Below are 20,453 nucleotides of genomic sequence, written 5' to 3'. Positions count from 1 at the left end.
ACATGCGCAGTGTGATTGATGCCTCGGCCCTTGTTTGTCCCGGAGAAGCGGAGTCAGCGTCAGGCGGTGGGTGGGAGGATTTGGAAACACTTTGTGGATCCGCAACCCCTTCACAATTTGCAGCTGCGGGGCTTCTCCCTCCCGGGAACAGGCCCAGGTGAACGGGCACCATCCTGCTTCAGACACTGGAGGATGGTTCACATCAGAGGATGGGGGAGGGGGGAGGGGGGGGGGACAAGAAATAAGAGCTTCCACTTCGCACTCAAATCAATGAGGACTCTGATCTCTGGCAAGGAAGGGAACCCTGGCAGGTGGGTGGGGAGGATTCACAAATACCCGCTGGAGGCCCCAAACCCTCTGGACTGTTAGTGATGGATTTTGTAAAATTATTTTTACAGGATATTAGCAGAATTTACAGACATGAAACTCAAACCAAACTTCACATCAAGATGCTTCAGCGATTTGATTCATCAGAATCTGAATATCATCAGCCTTTGTGTACAGAAGGAGAAACGTTTGTTCCATTCTGTCTGTGGAAAAAGATGTGAGCCATCAGTGTGACTGAGAAAGCACCGAGATACGCAAATACCCGAGAGTTTCCAATGTGCTGGATACGGAAAGAGCTTTCACCAGCCTGAAAGAAAAACCACCGCATTCACATTGAGTAGTCACCCTGTACATATTCTGTGTAAACGAGGCTTCAACATTTCCCAACCTGGAGAAACACAAGGACACTCACATCATGGAGAAACTATTGAAATGTGGGGACTGTGGAAAGGGATTTAATTACCCATCTGGATTGGATATTCATCGACGCATTCACACTGGAGAGAGGCCTTTCACCTGCACTGTGTGTGGGAAAGGATTTGCTTACTCATCCAGCCTGTATACACATCAGCGTGTTCATACTGGCGAGAGGGCATTCAATTGCCTTGAATGTGGGAAGGGGTGTAATGCTTTATCAAGCCTCCTGATTCACCAGCAAGTTCACTCTGATCAGAGACCGTTTCAATGTTCTGATTGTGACAAAAGCTTTAAAGGCACAAAGGACCTGCTGAGACACCAGCGCACTCACATGGAGGTGAGGCCTTTCACCTGCTCAGTGTGTGGGAAGGGATTCACTCAGTCATCCCACCTTCTAACACACCAACTGGTTCACTCTGATCAGAGACCTTTTCAATGCTCGCACTGTGAGAAGTGTTTTAAAAGTAAAAATGATTTACAAGCCCATCAACGCACTCACACTGGGGAGATGCCGTTCACCTGCTCTCTCTGTCAGAGGAGATTTGGACGTTTATCCCAGCTACAGACACACCAGCGAGTTCACTCTGATCAGAGACCATTTCAATGTTCTGATTGTGAGAAGAGCTTTAAACGCAAACAGGATCTAGTGACACACCAGCGAGTTCACACTGGAGAGAGGCCATTCACCTGCTCTGTGTGTGGGAAGGGATTCACCCATTCATCCCACCGTCTGAGACACCAGCGCGTTCACACTGGAGAGAGGCTGTTCATTTGCTCTGTGTGTGGTAAGGGATTTGCTGATTCACCCCACCTTCTGATACATGAGCGAATTCACACTGGAGAAAGACCTTTCACTTGCTCCATTTGTGGAAAGGGATTCACTCAGCCATCCCAGCTCACTGTACATCAACTTGTTCACACTGAGCAGAGACCTTTTAAATGTTCTGACTGTGAGAAGAGCTTTAAGAGCACTAAGGACCTTCTGAGACACCAACAAGGTCACACTGGGGAGAGGTCATTCACCTGTTCCATGTGTGGGAAGAGATTTGTTCAATCATCCCACCTGCTTAGACACCAGCAGGTTCACACAGGAGAGAGGTCATTCACCTGCTCCATATGTGGGATGAGATTTGCTCGGTCATCCAATCTGCTGAGACACCAGCGAGTTCACAAGTCACTGCAGGGGTTAGATTCTGCTGTTGCTGCTGCTGCTAATACAATGCAGGACTGAACCATGTTAATTCTGTTATTGAGAGGCTAGATTGGGCACTTAGATAATCTCAGTGCAATCAGGCAGAATCAACATGATTTTGTGCAAGGGAAATCATGTTTGACCAATTTAGTAGAGTTATTTGAGGAAGTAACAAGCGATGTGGATAAAGGGGGACCTGTGGATGTGTGTATTTAGATTTCCATAGCACTTGACAAGGTGCCACATAAAAGTTCACTCCACAAAATAAAAGCTCATTCTGTAGTTGGTAACAGCATCAACAGAGGATTGGTTAGCGAACAGGAAACATTGAGAAGGTAAAACATTGTCATTTTTGGACTGGCAAGATGTAACCTGTGGAGTGCCACAGGGGTCAGGACTGGGCCTCAACTATTTTCAGGACTTGGTTGACAGGATCAAAAGTACGGTTGCAGAATTTGCTGTTGCTACAAAGGTATGGAGGAAGGTAAGTTGTGAGTGACCATAAGGTGTCTGTAAAGGGTGCAGATAGGCTAAATAAGTGAGCAACAATTTGGCAGATTGAGCATAATGTGGGGAAATGTGAACTTGTCCACTTTGGCAGGAAGAATAAAAAAGCAACATATTGGATTGAATTTGTTTATTGTCATGTGTACTGAGATACAGCGAAAAATATTGTTCTGCGCACAGCTCAGGCAGATCATTCTGTACATGAAAAGAAAATACATAGGGCAACCATAAAATACACAATGTAAATACATCATCACACAGACATCGGGTGAAGCATGCAGAGTGTAGTACTACTCATTCAGAAAGCTGTGTGAAGAAAATGTAAAAGAGAAAGGTCAGTGTTGGTGTTAGAATTAAGTTTTAAGAGATTAGTATGATTATCGGAGATGTAAGAAGAGGATCTGTGAGAGAGCTCGCAGAGAGTCGCCCCGTTCCGGCGCCATCTTGCATTGCTTGTTTAAATGCACAGAGATTGCAGCTCCGAGGTACAGAGGGATCGAGGTGTACTGGTGCATGAATCAGGACCAGTTACTCTGCAGATACAGTACACGATTGGGAAGGTAAAGGGAGTGTTGCTGTTTATTGCAAGGGGAAAGTACTGCAGTTGTACAGGGTATTGGTGAGACCACATGCAAAGTACTCTGTACGATTTTGGTCTCCTTATTTAAGAAAGGACATAATTTCATTCGAAACTGGCCAGAGAAGGTTCACTTGACTGGATGAGGGGTTATCATAGGAGGAAAACTTGGACAGGCTGTGCCTGTATCCACTTGAGTTTGGAAGAATGAGAGGGAATCTGATTGAAACATATGGGGCTGGATTCTCCCATTCTGGGATTATATCCCCACGCCGGCGTGGGAACAGTGGTGTAAAACGGCTACCGATTCCCCGTTTTCCTGGGGGCTAGCATGTCGGCTGCGTAGAGCACCCGGCTCTAGCTGCCAATATGCCCTGGAGATTTGCCAGGTCTGTGGCCGCATATGCGCACAGCGGCGGCCGCGCCGTACTACATGGCAGAGGCCACTCGCGGACCTGGCCTGCAAAATAATGCCCCCCATTTGGCTGGCTCGCACGCTCCGGACCACCCCCATAGTGCCCCCAGCCCCTAGTAAAGAACCCCCTGCCCACGGATCAGCCCTCCCCTGACTGTGGCAGTGCTGGACTGAGTCCGCAGCCGCCATGCCGAGTTCTCGACAGGATGGGACCACAAGCGACCCACACCATCAGGAACTTGGCTAGTCGGGGAGGAGCATCGGGAGGCGGACCTCAGGCAAAGTTCTGAGGCCATCGATACGGAGCGCGGCGTACCATTGTGATTTAACAGTGATTGATAAAGGTTCAGCATAACTTATCTGCTTTTTAAAAATAAATTTAGAGTACCCAATTCATTTTTTCAAATTATGGGGCAATTTAAGGTGGCCAATCCATCTATCCTGCACATCTTTGGGTTGTGGGAGTGAACCCACGCAGACACGGGGAGAATGTGCAAACTCCACATGGACAGTGACCCAGAGCCGGGATCGAACCTGGGACCTCGGTGCCGTGAGGCAGAAATGCTAACCACTGTGCCACTGTGCTGCCCACCTTACCTGCTTTTAACTCAATAGCTCTACTGGAAGGCTACATGTTATCCGTGTCTGCGTGGGTTTCCTCCACGTGTTCAGATTTCTTTCCAAAAGTCCCGAAAGACGTGCTTCTTAGGTGAATTAGACATTCTGAATTCTTCCTGAGTGTACCCGAACAGGGACCGGTGTGTGGCGACGAGGGGATTTTCACAGTAACTTCATTACAGTGTTAATGTAAGTCGACTTGTGACACTAATAAAGATTATTATTAATATCCACCTTTTAAAATGTGCAATCAATTTTTAACTCTCTTTATTTCTTTAATATTAATCAGTGCAGACGGGCTGTGGTGTAACCCTGTGTGTGGAGTTTGTGTCATGGTGGTAACATGGAACATCGAGGTGATAGAAGAACCCAGACCGTGGATATCTGAAGAACTGCATTGTGGGCTCAAAATGCAAAGCATGATGGACAATTTAGTCAAGTCACAGCCTTGCCAGAATTAGCAATGGCTGCAAAATGAATTGAATTGTGCAGGAGAACTAGCCTCAAACTGTGAGAAAGATGTGTTTGTTTTGAGGTGATAAAGGTCTCTGTACCAATCTGGGGATTGATAACAGTGTCAGAAGTAACAAAGTGGAGTCAGGCTGACTCGATTCCATCAGGCATCACCTTGTAAGAGGCCCAGGCCATGAGAACAAGGGAGAAGGCAATGATGGCATTGAAACCCAATGAAATGGGCTAAAAACAGGTCTTGCCTAATATTTTCTATTCCTTTATGGAGGTCAAAGCCCATTTATTCCTGTGAATGAATAAAACAAAGGTGTGTGCCTCTGTCTAAGTCACCATTTATTGCCCATCCCTAATTGCCCTTGAGAAGGTGGTGGTGAGCTGACGTCTTGAACTGCTGCAGTCCCTATGGTGTCACCCACAGTGTGGTTAGGGAGGAAGTACCAGGATTCTGACCCGGGGCAGTGAAGGAACAGTGATATATTTCCACAGCAAGATGGTGAGTGTTACAATCCCAGTGATGTAATAACTGGATGGGAAGATCCCAGAATGGAACCCTGGCTAAAAAGACTGTAACTTTGTTTAGAAAATGTGGAGGAACAGAGCACAGGATTGCCAATTAGCTTTCACCAACAAAAACATTCATTAAACATGAAAGGTCTCACTGTGATACAATACTCCTTCACTCCTCCTTATCTTCACAAACGTGCACAGTTTTCAAGGACAACACAGGTTACAACATATCTTTTACTATAATGTTCTCAGTGGACACACCGTGCCTTTGAACGCACAGGTTATCCATGAACAGACAACCACCGCTCCCCCACACTGCTAGTGTCACACGGGAGGGTTTAAACTAGTATGGCAGGGGGGTGGGCATGGGAGCAATAGGTCAGAAGGTGAAAGCATTGAGGGAGTACTAGGGAATAGGGCCAGTATGGCTCTGAGGAAGAGCAGACAGGAAGATGTTGCTGAAAACAGCTGGTCTGATGGCCTGAAGTGCATATGTTTTAATGCAAGAAGTATACCAGGTAAGGCAGATGAACTTAGAGCTTGGATTAGTACTTGGAACTATAATGTTCTTACCATTACAGAGACCCGGTTGAGGGAAGGACAGGATTGGCAGCTAAATGTTCCAGGATTTAGATGTTTCAGGCAGGATAGAGGGGGATGTAAAAGGGGTGCCGGAGTTGCGCTACTGGTTAGGGAGAATATCACAGCTGTACTACGGGAGGACACCTCAGAGGGCAGCGAGGCTATATGGGTAGAGATGCAATCACAATGTTGGTGGTTTACTGCAGGTCTCCCAACAGCCAGCGGGAGATAGAGGAGCAGATAGGTAGACAGATTTTGGAAACAAGTAAAAACAACAGGGTTGGTGTGATGGGAGACTTCAACTTCCCCAATATTGACTGGGACTCACTTAGTGCCAGGGGCTTAGACGGGGCAGAGTTTGTAAGGAGCATCCAGGAGGGCTTCTTAAAACAATATGTAGATAGTCCAACTAGGGAAGGGGCTATACTGGACCTGGTATTCGAGAATGAGCCCGGCCAGGTGGTAGAAGTTTCAGTAGGGGAGCATTTCGGGAACAGTGACCACAACTCAGTAAGTTCTAAAGTGCTGGTGGACAAGGATAAAAGTGGTCCTAGGGTGAATGTGCTAAATTGGGGGAAGGCTAATTATAACAATATTAGGCGGGAATTGAAGAACCTAGATTGGGGGCGGATGTTTAAGGGTAAATCAACATCTGACATGTGGGAGGCTTTCAAATGTCAGTTGAAAGGAATTCAGGACCGGCATGCTCCTGTGTGGAAGGATAAATACGGCAAATTTCGGGAACCTTGGATAACGAGAGATATTGTAGGCCTCATCAAAAAGAAAAAGGAGGCATTTGTCAGGGCTAGAAGGCTGGGAAAGACTAAGCCTGTGTGGAATATAAGGAAAGTAGGAAGAAACTTAAGCAAGGAGTCAGGACGGCTAGAAGGGGTCACAAAAAGTAATTGGCAAATAGGGTTAAGGAAAATCCCAAGGCTTTCTACATGTACATAAAAAGCAAGAGGGTAGCCAGGTAAAGGGTTGGCCCACTGAAGGATAGGCAAGGGAATCTATGTGTGGAGCCAGAGGAAAGGGTGAGGTATTAAATGAATACTTTGCATCAGTATTCACCAAAGAGAAGGAATTGGTGGATGTTGAGTCTGGAGAAAGGTGTGTAGATAGCCTGGATCACATTGAGATCCAAAAAGACGAGGTGTTAGGCGTCTTGAAAAATAGTAAGGTAGATAAGTCCCCAGGGCCTGATGGGATCTACCCCAGAATACTGAAGGAGTCTAGAGAGGAAAATGCTGAGGCCTTGACAGAAATCTTTGGATCCTCACTGTCTTCAGGTCATGTCCCGGAGGACTGGAGAATAGCCAATGTTGTTCCTTTGTTTAAGAAGGATAATCCAGGGAACTACAGACCGGTGAGCCTTACATCAGTGGTAGGGAAATTACTGGAGAGAATTCTTCGAGGCAGGATCTACTCCTATTTGGAAGCAAATGGACGTATTAGCGAGAGACAGCATGGTTTTGTGAAGGGGAGGTTGGATCTCACTAACTTTTTAAAAATAACTTTAGAGTACCCAATTCATTTTTTCCAACTAAGGGAAAATTTAGCATGTTCAATCCACCTATCCTGCACATCTTTGGGTTGTGGGAGCGAAATCCACGCAAACACAGGGAGAATGTGCAAACTCCACACGGACAGTGACCCAGAGCCGGGATCGAACCTGGGACCTCGGCGCCGTGAGACTGCAGTGCTACCACTGCGCCACCGTGCTGCCCCGGGTCTCACTAACTTGATAGAGTTTTTCGAAGAGGTCACAAAGATGATTGATACAGGTAGGACAGTGGATGTTGTCTATATGGACTTCAGTAAGGCCTTTGACAAGGTCCCTCATGGTAGACTGATACCAATGGTGAAGTCACACGGGATCAGGGGTGAGCTGGCAAGATGGATACAGAACTGGCTAGGTCATAGAAGGCAAAGAGTAGCAATGGAAGGGTGCTTTTCTAATTGGAGGGCTGTGACTAGTGGTGTTCCGCAGGGATCAGTGCTGGGACCTTTGCTGTTTGTAGTATATATAAATGATTTGGAGGAAAATGTAACTGGTCTGATTTGTAAGTTTGCAGATGACACAAAGATTGGTGAAATTGCGGATAGCGATGAGGACTGTCAGAGGATACAACAGGATTTAGATTGTTTGGAGACTTGGGCGGAGAGATGGCAGATGGAGTTTAATCCGGACAAATGTGAGGAAATGCATTTTGCAAGGTCTAATGCAGGTAGGAAATATACAGTGAATGGTAGAACCCTCAAGAGTATTGAAAGTCAGAGAGATCTAGGTGTACAGGTCCACAGGTCACTGAAAGGGGCAACACAGGTGATGAAGGTAGTCAAGAAGGCATACGGCATGCTTGCCTTCATTGGCCGGGGCATTGAGTATAGGAATTGGTAAGTCATGTTGCAGCTGGAGAGAACCTTAGTTAGGCCACACTTGGAGTATAGTGTTCAATTCTGGTCGCCACACTACCAGAAGGATGTGAAGGACTTTAGAGAGGGTGCAGAAGAGATTTACCAGGATGTTGCCTGGTATGGAGGGCATTAGCTATGAGGAGCGGTTGAATAAACTCGGTTTGTTCTCACTGGAATGACGGAGGTTGAGGGGCGACCTGATCGAGGTGTATAAAATTATGAGGGGCATAGACAGAGTGGATAGTCAGAGGCTTTTCCCCAGGGTAGAGAGGTCAATTACTAGGGGGCATAGGTTTAAGGTGCGAGGGGCAAGGTTTAGAGGGGATGTACGAGGCAAGTTTTTTTACACAGAGGGTACTGGAACTCGTTGCCGGAGGAGGTGCTGGAAGCAGGGACGATAGTGACATTTAAGGGGCATCTTGACAAATACATGAATAGGATGGGAATAGAGGGATACGGACCCAGGAAGTGTAGAAGATTGTAGTTTAGACGGGCAGCATGGTCGGCACAGGCTTGGAGGGCCGAAGGTCCTGTTCCTGTGCTGTACTTTTCTTTGTTCTTTGTTCTGTTCCTGCACAGAATACTGAATCAAACCCACTGAAATCTATACTCGATTTTAATATTTAACAACACAAATACAGATCACTTAAAACTATCTCTGTTTTCCTGACATGAGTGACTTGGAGGTGAATGCCTAGGTGGAGGTGTTCTCATGTATCTGCTGTCCTCGTCTTTCTACCTTCTAATTGGGTGATACTGTCGCACAATGGTTAGCACTATTGTTTCACAGCGCCAGGGACCCGGGTTCAATTCCCTGTTTGAATTCCCGGTTTGGGTCACTGTCTGTGCTGAGTCTGCATGTTCTCCCCGTGTTTGGATGGGTTTCCTCCGGGTGCTCCGGTTTCCTCCCACAAGTCCCGAAAGATGTGCTGTTAGGTGAATTGGACATTCTGAATTCTCCCTCAGTGTACCCAAACAGACGCCGGAATGTGGCGACTAGGGGATTTTCACAGTAACTTCATTGCAGTGTTAATGTAAGCCTACTTGTGACACTAATAAAGATTTTTATCATTAATTGGCAGACGTTGTGAGTTTGGAAATTGCTGCTGAAGGAGCCTTGGTGGGTTTCTGCAGCACATCTTGTAGATGGTACACGCAGCCACCATTGTACATCAGTGGTGGGGGCAGTGAATGAGGAAAAGATGCCAATCAAGTGGGTTGATTTGTTCTGAGTTTTGCCAAGCTTCTTGAGTGCAGTTGGAGCTGCACTCATCCAGGCAAGGGGAGAGTATTCCATCACACTCCTGACTTCGTCCTTGGAGATGCCGGACAGGCTTTGGGGAGTCAGGAGGTGAGATAGTCACCACAGGATTGCTAGCCTGTGACCTGCTCTTGCAGCCATAATATGTATGTGGCTAGTCCAATTCAGCTTCTGGTCAATGGCAACCTCCAAGGTGTAGTGGGGGATTCAGCCATTGAATGTCAAGGGGTAATGGTCAGATACTCTTTTGTTGGAGATTGGATTGGATTTATTGTCACGTGTACTGAGGTACAGTGAAAAGTATTGTTCTGCGTACAGTCCAGACAGAATGTTCAAAAGATGGAAAAAACATATGACATACGTAAATACACAATGTAAATACATAGACACAGGCACCAGGTGAAGCATATGGAGTGAGTACTACTCAGTAGAGAAGGTGTGTGGAGCGATCAGTTCAGTCCACAAGAGGGCTATTGAGGAGTCTGGTAACAGCAGGGAAGAAGCTTTTTTTGAACCTGTTAGTGCGTGTTCTCAGACGATCGTATCTCCTGGCCGATAGAAGAGGTTGGAAGAGAGAATAACCCGGGCGGGAGGGGTCTTTGATTATGCTTCCCGCTTTCCCAAGGCAGCAGGGGTGTAGATGGAATCAATGGATGGGAGGAGGTTTCGCCAGATGGACTGGACTGTGTTCATGATTCTCTGTAGTTTCTTATGGTCTTGGGCCTTGTCTGGTCATTGTCTGTCTGGCAATTGTGTGGCCCATGTTTCCTTCCCACTCATCAGCCCAAGCCTGGACATTGTCCAGGTCTTGCTGCATTTGGACATGGACTGTGCCAGTATCTGAGGAGCTGTGAATGGTGCTGAATATTGTGCAGTGATCTGCAAACATCCCCACTTCTGACATTATGATGAAAGGAAGGTAATTGATCAAGTAGCTGAAGATGTTGGGACCAAGGACACTACCCTGAGGAACTCCTTCAGTGATGTTCAGGAGGTGAGATAATTGACCTCAACAACCACAACCATCTTCCTTTGTGCCAGGATGGGCTGAGTGCCCTCCATCTCTGCTGACTGTGATATAAAGAGAGGAATTTCAGCTGCTCCAGTCACTCCAACTAACTGAAGTTGCTCATTCCTGGTGTCCTCATAAATCTCCTCTGCAATCTCTCTGAGAAAGTCACATCTTTCCGAAAGTGTGGGGCCCATATATCGGGTCCCATTACAGAGGGATAGAATTGAAAAGCAGGGAGGTTTTGCTTAACTGGTTTTAAACCAGGGTTAGACTACACTGGGAGCTCTGTCAACATTGGTGATCGCTATTTAGAAAAAGGAAATAGACACTGGAGAAGGTGCAACAAGTGTTCACAAGAATAATATTTAACCCTCAGGAAAGGTTGCGGCTGCCTTTCACTGGAAAGGAGATGACTGAAGGGTGATCTGATGGGAGTCTTTAAGATTATGCAGGCGTTCAATAATTTCAGTAGAAACCTCTTTAACCTAGGGCAGCACTGTGGCGCAGTGGTTAGCACTGCTGCCTCACGGCGCCGAGGTCCCAGGTTCGATCCCGGCTCTGGGTCACTATCCGTATGGAGTTTGCACATTCTCACCTTGTTTCCATGAGTTTTGCCCCAAGAACCCAAAGATGTGCAGGGTAGGTGGATTGGCCGCATATTACCCCTTAATTGGGAAAAATGAATTGGGTACTCTAAAATTTTTTAAAACGAGGTTGAGATGAACAGCGTGATACATTGAACGTAAAGCAAGATACATCCATGAGGGAGAAAGGAATAGAAGGAGATGCTGATGGTGGAGATGAAGAGGGAGGGTGGAGGATCATGTGTCGCATAAATACTGACACAGACCAAATGAGCCGACTGGCCTGGCCCTGTGCTGTAGACTCAATGCAACAGCGACAAATGTATTTATTTTAGGACTACCTGTAGTGCAATTAAAAACACTATTTACTGTCCAGGATAAAATGAATGTCCTTCAGCAGCTTTTGTGGATCATTTCAGTGGAAATGTGCTCTCCCAGGCTCAGCATCAGCCCACTGGAAGCAAAGTCTGACACCAGCCAGTCCAGCAGAAAGAAACCCTCCAACTCTCCTACTTCACCAAGTGTCAGAAAGAACATGGTTCAGTCCTGGATGTGATTCACAGCAGCAAAAACAGCAGAATCCAGTCCCAGTCATCACTTAGCGACTTGCTGGTGTCTCAGCAAGTGGGATGACTGAGTAAATCCCTTTGCGAATCCTTGTGAACCTGCTGGTGTGTCTGCAGATGGGATGACTGAATGAATCCCTTCCCACACTCAGAGCAAGTGAATGGCCTCGCCCCAGTGTGAACTTGCTGGTGACTCTGCAGATCAGATGAAAGAGCGAATCCCTTCCCACACTCAGAGCAGGTGAATGGTCTCTCCCTGGTGTGAATGCGTTGATGTGCCTGCAGGTTGGCTGAACGAGTGAATCCCTTCCCACATTCAGAGCAGGAGAATGGCCTCTCCCCACTGTGAACCTGCTGGTGATTCTGCAGGTCCGATAACAGAATGAATCCCCTCCCACATTCAGGGCAGGTGAACGTCCTCTCCCTGGTGTGAACCTCCTGGTGTGACACTAGGTGAGATGATTGAATAAAACGCTTCCCACACTCTGAGCATGTGAAAGGCCTCTCCCTGCTGTGAACCCCCTGATGTGATGTTAGGTGGGATGATTGAATAAAACGTTTCCCACACTCGGGGCAGTTGAATGGCCTCTCCCTAGTGTGGACTCCCTGGTGTGTCACTAGGTGCGATAATTGAATAAAACGCTTCCCACACTCTGAGCAGGTGAATGGCCTCTCCCTGGTGTGGATGCCCTGATGTGTCACTAGGTGTGAGGATTGAATAAAACACTTCCCACACTCGGGGCAGTGGAACGGCCTCTCCCGAGTGTGGACTCGCTGGTGTATCAGCAGGTGGGATGACTGAGTGAAACCCTTTCCACACTCGGGGCAGGTGAACGGTCGCTCCCCTGTGTGAACTTGTTGGTGATTCAGAAGATCAGATGAATGATTGAATTGTTTCCCACACTTCGAGCAGCTGAACGGCTTCTCCCCGGTGTGAACTTGCTGGTGTGTCAGCAGGTGGGATGACTGAGTGAATCCCTTCCCACACTCAGAGCAGATGTACGGCCTCTCCCTAGTGTGAACTTGCTGGTGATTCCACAGGTCAGATGACTGGAGAAATCCCTTCCCACACTCCGAGCAGATGAACGGCCTTTCCACAGTGTGACTGCAGTGATGAATCTTGAGGGCAGATGGGGAGCAGTCGCCTTCCCCACACTTGGAGCAGGCGAATGGTCTCTCCCCACTGTGAACAGGTTTATGAGTTTCCAGTGCAGACGGGATACGGCTATCCTTCCCACAGTCCTCACCTTCCCGTGGCTTCTCCATGCTGCGGGTGTTCTTGTGTCTTTCCAAGTTTGACAATCAGTTAAAGCCTGGTCCACACACACAGCATGTGTACGGTCTCTTCCCCGCTGTAAATGGTGTATAATTGGTTAAAGCCCTTTCCACAGTCAGTGCACTGGACACACTCACTCAGATCTGTGTTTCTTAGTGCCTTTCCAGTCATACTGATGTGACGGCCAAAACAGACAATTTATCCTTCGAGATTCAAAGATTGATGGCATTCAGATTCTGGTCATTCGAGTGGCTCTGTTAAGTCTTGATGCATTTTGAGATTTCTGGCTGCAAATCCTTCCCTTCTGACATCCTGTAAAAGGAGTTTACAAAAGTCTTCACTAAGTACAGGACAGAAATTCAGAACAGACAATGCTAGTTTCTGTAAAATATTCCTCTCCCTTGCCCCTGAATCCCACATCTCCATCCCACAAATTCTTCCCGCATTCTCACTATGGTTGGAAATGTATAACTTAGTTACAGCATTATATCTCTAGACTAGAAATAATTAGCACTTTATTACTTAAACAAAATACTCTAATATGTACCATATTACAAAACTGGACATATCAGTGTCCTATATTGATTTTCTATCCCCTCGGGGCAGCATGGTGGTGTAGTGTTAGCACTGCTGCCTCACGGCACCGAGGACCCAGGTTCAATCCCGGCCCCGGGTCACTGTCAGGGATGGGTTTGCATATTCTCCCCGTGTCTGCGTGGGTTTTGCCCCCACAACCCAAAAAGATGTGCAGGGTAGGTGAATTGGCCATGCTAAATTGTCCTTTAATTGGAAAAAAAAAAGAACTGGGTGCTCTAAATTTAAAAAAAAAATACTGTCCCCTTAAACGTCAGCCATCTCTGTGGATGCCAGCCCTTGTGAACATTAGGAAAGAGACCATCCTTTTAACCAGACAAATAAATGTGTCAAGCTGGGCCAACCTTCCCAGAGTCTGCACTCTCCCTGGATTCACTTTGTTTCACTTCAGTTCCTGCAAGTCAACAATTTAACCGCGGAATGAGTAACTGGAAAGGGGGAGAAGACAGTGTTTCACTCACAGATTTGGAGACATGAGGAGGTTTAGTCTTCTGTGAAGCTTAATCTGAATGCACCCAAAGCCGTGCTCTGATTGGCTGGAGGAATAAAGTTCTTCCGGTCTCCCGACAATTGCCATTGGTCAATGCCCCGCACGAAGACAATGGGAAAGCGGAAGTTACGTCGGCTGGGAGACACTTTGACTCCAAATCACACTCAACTGTTGACCAATAGAAAGCGCAAATCTCCGCACATGCGCAACCCTTCTTACGGTGAACATGCGCAATTCCGACCGCACATCCGCGCGGTGAATGGAGCGGTTTCCCCGGCGCGGAGGCTTGTGGGAGCTGGAGCCGCCATTGCTCGTTTGGAACCCAGTGTCTGAACTCCTGGCACTGGGGGATAGGTGGTCGGGAGATGGCGCAGTGAACCCACCCGGACAGAAAATTCATGTGGGTCGTCACTGGAGTTAATTATGACTCCCGTTCAGCAAAAATTGTTAAATTCAGGTGTTAAGATTTAGACATCAGAGTGACATATTAGGGAGGTAAATAGCTGAGTGTGAAATAGAATCCGAGTCAGCAGCATTGGGGAGGAGAACTGGGCAAAAATTAGGAGGATGGCCAAAAGAATTAGGGCTACAATTGATAGGGAGGAGGAAGTCTATGGATAGTTTAGAGAGAGGAGAATTTGATTTGGTTTATTATTGTCACATGCATTAGTAAGAAGTCTTACAACACCAGGTTAAAGTCCAACAGGTTTGTTTCGATGTCACTAGCTTTCAGAGCGCTGCTCCTTCCTCAGGTGAACGAAGAGGTATGTTCCAGAAACATATATATAGACAGATTCAAAGATGCCAGACAATGCTTGGAATGCGAGCATTAGCCGGTGATTAAATCTTTACAGATCCAGAGATGGGGTAACCCCAGGTTAAAGAGGTGTGAATTGTGTAAAGCCAGGACAGTTGGTAGGATTTTGCAGGCCAGATGGTAGGGGATGAATGTAATGCGACATGAATGCCAGGTCCCGGTTGAGGCCGCACTCATGCGTGCAGAACTTGACTATAAACTTCTGCTCGGCGATTCTGCGTTGTCGTGCGTCCTGAAGGCCGCCTTGGAGAACGCTTACCCGTAGATCAGAGGCTGAAGTGTTCCCCGACTGGAAGGGAACATTCCAGCCTGGTGATTGTCGCACGATGTCCGTTCATTCATTGTCGCAGCGTCTGCATGGTCTCGCCAATGTACCACGCTTCGGGACATCCTTTCCTGCAGCATATGAGATAGACAACGTTGGTTGAGTCGGATGAGTATGTACCACGTACCTGGTGGGTGGTGTTCTCACGTGTAATGGTGGTATCCATATCGATGATCTGGCACGTCTTGCAGAGATTGCCATGGCAGGGTTGTGTGGTGTCGTGGTCACTGTTCTGAAGACTGGGTAGTTTGCTGCAAACAATGGTTTGTTTGAGGTTGCACGGTTGTTTGAAGGCACGTAGTGGGGGTGTGGGGATGACTTTGGCAAGATGTTCATCTTCATCGATGACGTGTCCCGAAGCGTGGTATACTGGCGAGACCATGCAGACGCTGCGACAATGAATGAACGGACATCGCGCGACAATCACCAGGCAGGAATGTTCCCTTCCAGTCGGGGAACACTTCAGCAGTCAAGGGCATTCAGCCTCTGATCTACGGGTAAGCATTCTCCAAGGCGGCCTTCAGGACGCGCGACAATGCAGAATCGCCGAGCAGAAGTTTATAGCCAAGTTCCGCACACATGAATGCGGCCGCAACCAGGACCTGGGATTCATGTCGCATTACATTCATCCCCCACCATCTGGCCTGCGAAATCCTACCAACTGTCCTGGCTTGACACAACTCACACCTCTTTAATTTGGGGTTACCCCATCTCTGGATCTGTAAAGATTTAATCACCTGCTAATGCTCGCATTCCAAGCATTGTCTGGCATCTTTGAATCTGTCTATATATATATATATATATGTTTCTGGAACATACCTCTTCATTCACCCGAGGAAGGAGCAGCGCTCTGAAAGCTAGTGACATCGAAATAAACCTGTTGGACTTTAACCTAGTGTTGTAAGACTTCTTACTGTGCTCACCCCAGTCCAACGCCGGCATCTCCACAACATGTATTAGTATACAGTGAAAAGGATTGTTTCTTGCTATACAGACAATGCATACCATACATAGGGAAGGAAGGAGAGACTACAAAATGTAATGTCAAATCATAGCTAGGGTGCAGAGAAAAGATCAACTTAATACGATGTAGGTCCATTCAAAAGTCTGATGGCTGTAGGGAAGAAGCTGTTCTTGAGTCGGTTGATACTTGACCTCAAACCTTTGTATCTTTTTCCTGGTGGAAGAGAGTATGTCCGGGGTGTGTAGGGTCCTTAATTATGCTGGCTGCCTTTCCGAGGCAGCATGAATTGTAGACAGAGTCGATGGATGGGAGGCTGGTTTGCGTGATGGATTGGGCTACATTCACGACCGTTTGTACTTTCCTGCAGTCTTGGGCAGAGCAGGAACCATTCACCATACCAAGCTAAAATACAACCCGAAAGAGTGCTTTCCGATGGTACATTTGTAAAAGTTGGTGAGAGTCGTAGCTGACATGCCAAATTTCCTCAGTCTTCTGAGAAAGTAGTCGTTGGTGGGCTTTCTTAACTAGAGTGTCGGCATGTGGGGGGTGAGCAGGACAGGTTGTTGGTAATCTGGACATCTAAAAACTTGAAGCTCTCGACCCTTTCTATTTCATTCCCATTGATGTAGACAGGGGCATGTTCTCCACTACGCTTCCTGAAGTCGATGACAATCCCCTTCATTTTGTTAACATTGAGGGAGAGATTATTGAAGGAGAGAATGTTGTGTGATAACTAGAATATCAGTTTCAAATTTCTATCCTGTCCTGGCAGTGATGTCTCTGATTGATGTGTTTACAAGGGATTGGAATGGAAGGATTTGCAGTCGGAAATATCTCGATTCATTAGGACACAACTAGCATGAGCGATTCCAAAGTCAAGATAGGGATCCTTGCTCTCTGTTCCAAAAGGTTTCAAACATCAATGCCCCGGCCGATGAAGGCAAGCAGACCATAAGCCTTCTTAATCACCTTGGCCACCTGTGTTACCACTTTTAGGGAACTGTGGACCTGCACACCCAGATCCCTCTGTATGTTAATGTTCCTCAGGGTTCTGCCATTGACAGTATACAGAAAGTAAAGCAAATGTACGGGTTTAGAAAATCTAGACTATTGCTTAGCAACCAGAGTTATATTGGGAGAGCAAGAACTTTGAAGTGGCTCACAGTGTGACAAAGGTCTGGGGAATTGAAGAGAAATCCATAGACGTTGTATTGGATGGTGTCGGTCACTTGGTTTGAGAGTGTGGGTTGTCTGACCACATTTCACCCATTGGTTTGCATGGACTGTGTACTTACTGAGAACATTAAAAGTATGAGATAAGGTTTGTAACTTGTGTACACCGGATACACGACATGCCTGACAGCTCAATCAGCTCCACTCTCAGCTCAGGAGAGCTCAACTCCACATCCTGTTCACCGGGGAGTTCTCCTGCTGCAGTGGGACCTACATTCCTGTTTTAACTGACAGCACGAAAAAACATCAGTTACTCATCTGACTGCTGTTTGTGGAATCTTACTCTGCTTTAACTGGCGGTCATGAAACAGCAACAACTTGTATTTATACAACATGATTAATGTAATAAAACATCCCAATGTGTTTCAGGGGAAACTCATGAAGTAAAACATTGGCACTGAGTCACATCGGGAGATATTTGAACAGATGGACAAACGCATGATTGGAGAGGCAGATTTTAACAACCACCTTTAATCAGGAGAGAGATGGAGCTTCTAGGGAGTGAATTTCAGAGTTTCATACCCAAGTCCTGCCATGAATGGTGGCGTTATTAAAATCAGAGATGTGAGGTACCTCTTCCTACTCAGGGCCATCCCGATCTACATCCCCAAGGCCTTTTTCCAAGCAGTAGACAAAGTAATCATGGCGTTCGTATGGGGGGGGGGGGGGGGGGGGGGCAGGGGGGAAGAATGCTAGGATCACAAAGAAGGTCTTACAAAAAACAAAATCAAGGGGAGGGGCCAGAGGCCGAGTGGGTGCGCGCAGAGGAGGCCTCCAGTAAGGGGACCTCCCTCCGGGCCCTCGCCACGGCGGCACTCCCATCCCTACCCAAACAACACTCCAGCAGCCCGGTGGTGTTAGCCACACTCCAGTACTGGAACCAGCTATGGCAGCAATTTGGCCTGACCAAAATGTCAGACAAAGCTCCCATCTGTAACAACTATCGGTTCACACCAGCACTGACCGACGCCACCTTCAAAACGTGGAGACAGGACGAGGGGACACTGACACAGTCAGAGACCTAAACACCGACGGCAGGGTTGCGACTCTGGACGAACTGACGGAGAAATTCCAGATGACCTGGGGGAGCGAGCTTAAGGTACCTGCAGCTGAGAAACTTGCTACGAAATGAGACAAGGACTTACCCACAACCGCCACGACGGACATTACTGGAAGAGTTACTGGACACAAGCATATTAGAGAGAGGAAACTGCAGCGACATGTACAACCGACTGGTAGAAGGGGCCGACGCCGTACTGGACGCAACAAGAAGGAAATGGGAGGAGGACCTGGGGATCGAGATAGGGTGGGGACTCTGGAGCGAAGCACTGCATAGGGTCAACTCCACCTCCACCTGCTCAAGGCTCAGCCTGGCGCAACTAAAAATGGTACATGGAGCCCACTTAACAAGAACCCGTATGAGTAGGTTCTTCCCGGAAGTGGACGATAGATGTGAACGGTGCCAAGAAGGTCCGGCCAACCATGCCCACATGTTCTGGTCTTGCCCCAGACTTGTGGAGTACTGGACTGCCTTCTCCGAGGCAATGTCCAAAGTGGTGGGGGTGAGGGTGGAGCCATGCCCGAAAGTGGCGGTCTTCGGGGTTTTAGACCAGCCAAATCTATTCCTGGGGAGGAGGGCGGACGCCCTTGCCTTTGCCTCCCTGATCGCCCGCCGTAGAATCCTGTTCGGCTGGCGGTCAGCAGCACCACCGAAAGCAGCAGACTGGCTGTCCGACCTCTCAGAATCTCTCCAAATGGAGAAAAATTAATACGCCATCCGAGGGTCAGACGACGGCTTCCACAGAACGTGGGAGCCATTCACCCGATTGTTCCGGGACTCGTTTGTGGCCAACAAACAAGGAGAAGAATAGCCGGGAACCAGGGGAAAGCAGCCAAACCATGAGAGGGTGAGATAGAACGAGAGATTGGGGGGTGGGTGGGGTGGGGAGGAGAACAACTCATTCTAAGAGGCAGGAAAGGCGAACCGCGGGGGTGAGGTGGGAGGAGGGAAGGGATAGGGAACAATAGAGGAGAGCCAGGGAGGTATGGGGGGGGGGGAACGTTAACCAACCTGACACCCATAGGAACAGAGAAAAAGGAGAATACAGGCGGAGGACGGGAGGGCCGGCTGCAGCGGCAGCGTGCACGAAAGACAACGGCGGCGAAATCCGACCGGGAGAAGCGAGGGCCATCACCGGCACCAGGCCCATTTGAGGATTGTCCTCCGGAAGTGCCTCGCCGGCACAAACGGATGCTTACTTACATGTATATACATATATCCTGTGTACATAACGGCGAAGTATACTCAGGACAAAAATCCAATGAAAATCATTTTTTTTTTTTTAAATCGGAGATATGAAGAGGCCAGAATGAGAAGAGTGCAAACATCTGAGAGAGAGCACGACTGGAGATTACAGACATAGGGAGGGACGAAGCCAGGGAGGAATTTGAAACAAGGATGTGAATTTTTAAATTGAGGCATTACCAGACCAGGAGCAAAGTCAGTGAGCACAGGGCTGATGGTGAACAGGACTTGGTGTGAGAAAGCACTCAGGCAGCAGAGTTTTGGATGATCTCACATTTCCGTGTGGGGTGAATGTGAGAGGCTGGACAGGAATGTATTGGAATCATCAAGTCAAAGGTAACAGGGGCATGGATGAGGGTTTCAGCAGCAGATGAGCTGGGGGTGGGGATGGACACAGGTGGCATTATGGAGATTGAAATATCTGATATTAGTGATGGTGTGGATATGGGGTCAGAAACTCATCTTGGGGTCAACTCTGACACGGAGATTGTGCAGAGTGTGCTTCAGTCTCAGACAGTTCGCAGGGAGAGGGATGGACTCGGGAGTTAGGGAACGGCATTTCTAATGGTGACTGAAGACAATAGCTTTGATCTTCCCGATATTTAATTGGAAGAATTTTCTGCTCATTCAGTACTGGATGTGGGATAAGCAGTTTGATAATTTAGTAACAGTGGAGGAATGGAGAGGGATGGGAGTGAGGTAGAGCTGGGTGTTGTCAGTGTCCATGTGAAAACTAACAATGTGCTTTTGGATGATGTCACCTCGTGGCAGCGTGGAGATGGGAAATAGGAGCGGCCGAGGACAGATCCTCGGGGGACACAGATTAAAAGAATTTTGGAAAGGCAGGTTGGAGATGGGGTGCTAGTTTGCAAAGGTGGTGGGATGGACACTTTTTTAAAAAAAGGATGATTGATGATAGTGAATTTAAGAGAGAATCACTAAGGATATCAGTCACATGAAGAAGTTGGATAGTCAGCATTTTTCTGAGGATAGGG

The 20,453-nt window shown here is 47.6% G+C and overlaps 2 protein-coding genes across 2 annotated transcripts; one reads left to right on the top strand and one right to left on the bottom strand.

Annotated features, from left to right (window-relative positions):
- The first annotated feature begins 234 nt into the window (after positions 1–234).
- LOC140418336 (uncharacterized) lies at positions 235–4,286 on the top strand. The gene has a single exon (XM_072501791.1). It carries the CDS (start codon positions 743–745, stop codon positions 1,973–1,975), a length of 1,233 nt encoding a protein of 410 aa, XP_072357892.1. The 5' UTR covers positions 235–742; the 3' UTR covers positions 1,976–4,286.
- An 851-nt stretch (positions 4,287–5,137) lies between these two features.
- On the bottom strand, positions 5,138–13,929 carry LOC140418338 (uncharacterized). The gene is made up of 2 exons (XM_072501793.1): positions 13,786–13,929; positions 5,138–13,042 (listed from the first exon to the last, which is right to left on the bottom strand). The coding sequence occupies exon 2, from the start codon at positions 12,718–12,720 to the stop codon at positions 11,506–11,508; it is 1,215 nt and encodes a 404-aa protein (XP_072357894.1). The 5' UTR covers positions 12,721–13,042; positions 13,786–13,929; the 3' UTR covers positions 5,138–11,505.
- Between the last annotated feature and the right edge of the window lie 6,524 nt (positions 13,930–20,453).

Source organism: Scyliorhinus torazame, chromosome 5, assembly GCF_047496885.1.
Source record: "Scyliorhinus torazame isolate Kashiwa2021f chromosome 5, sScyTor2.1, whole genome shotgun sequence".
NCBI classification, from domain to species: Eukaryota; Metazoa; Chordata; class Chondrichthyes; order Carcharhiniformes; family Scyliorhinidae; genus Scyliorhinus; species Scyliorhinus torazame.
Note: the sequence above shows the minus strand (reverse complement) of the source record. Positions and strands in the feature narration are given on the sequence as shown.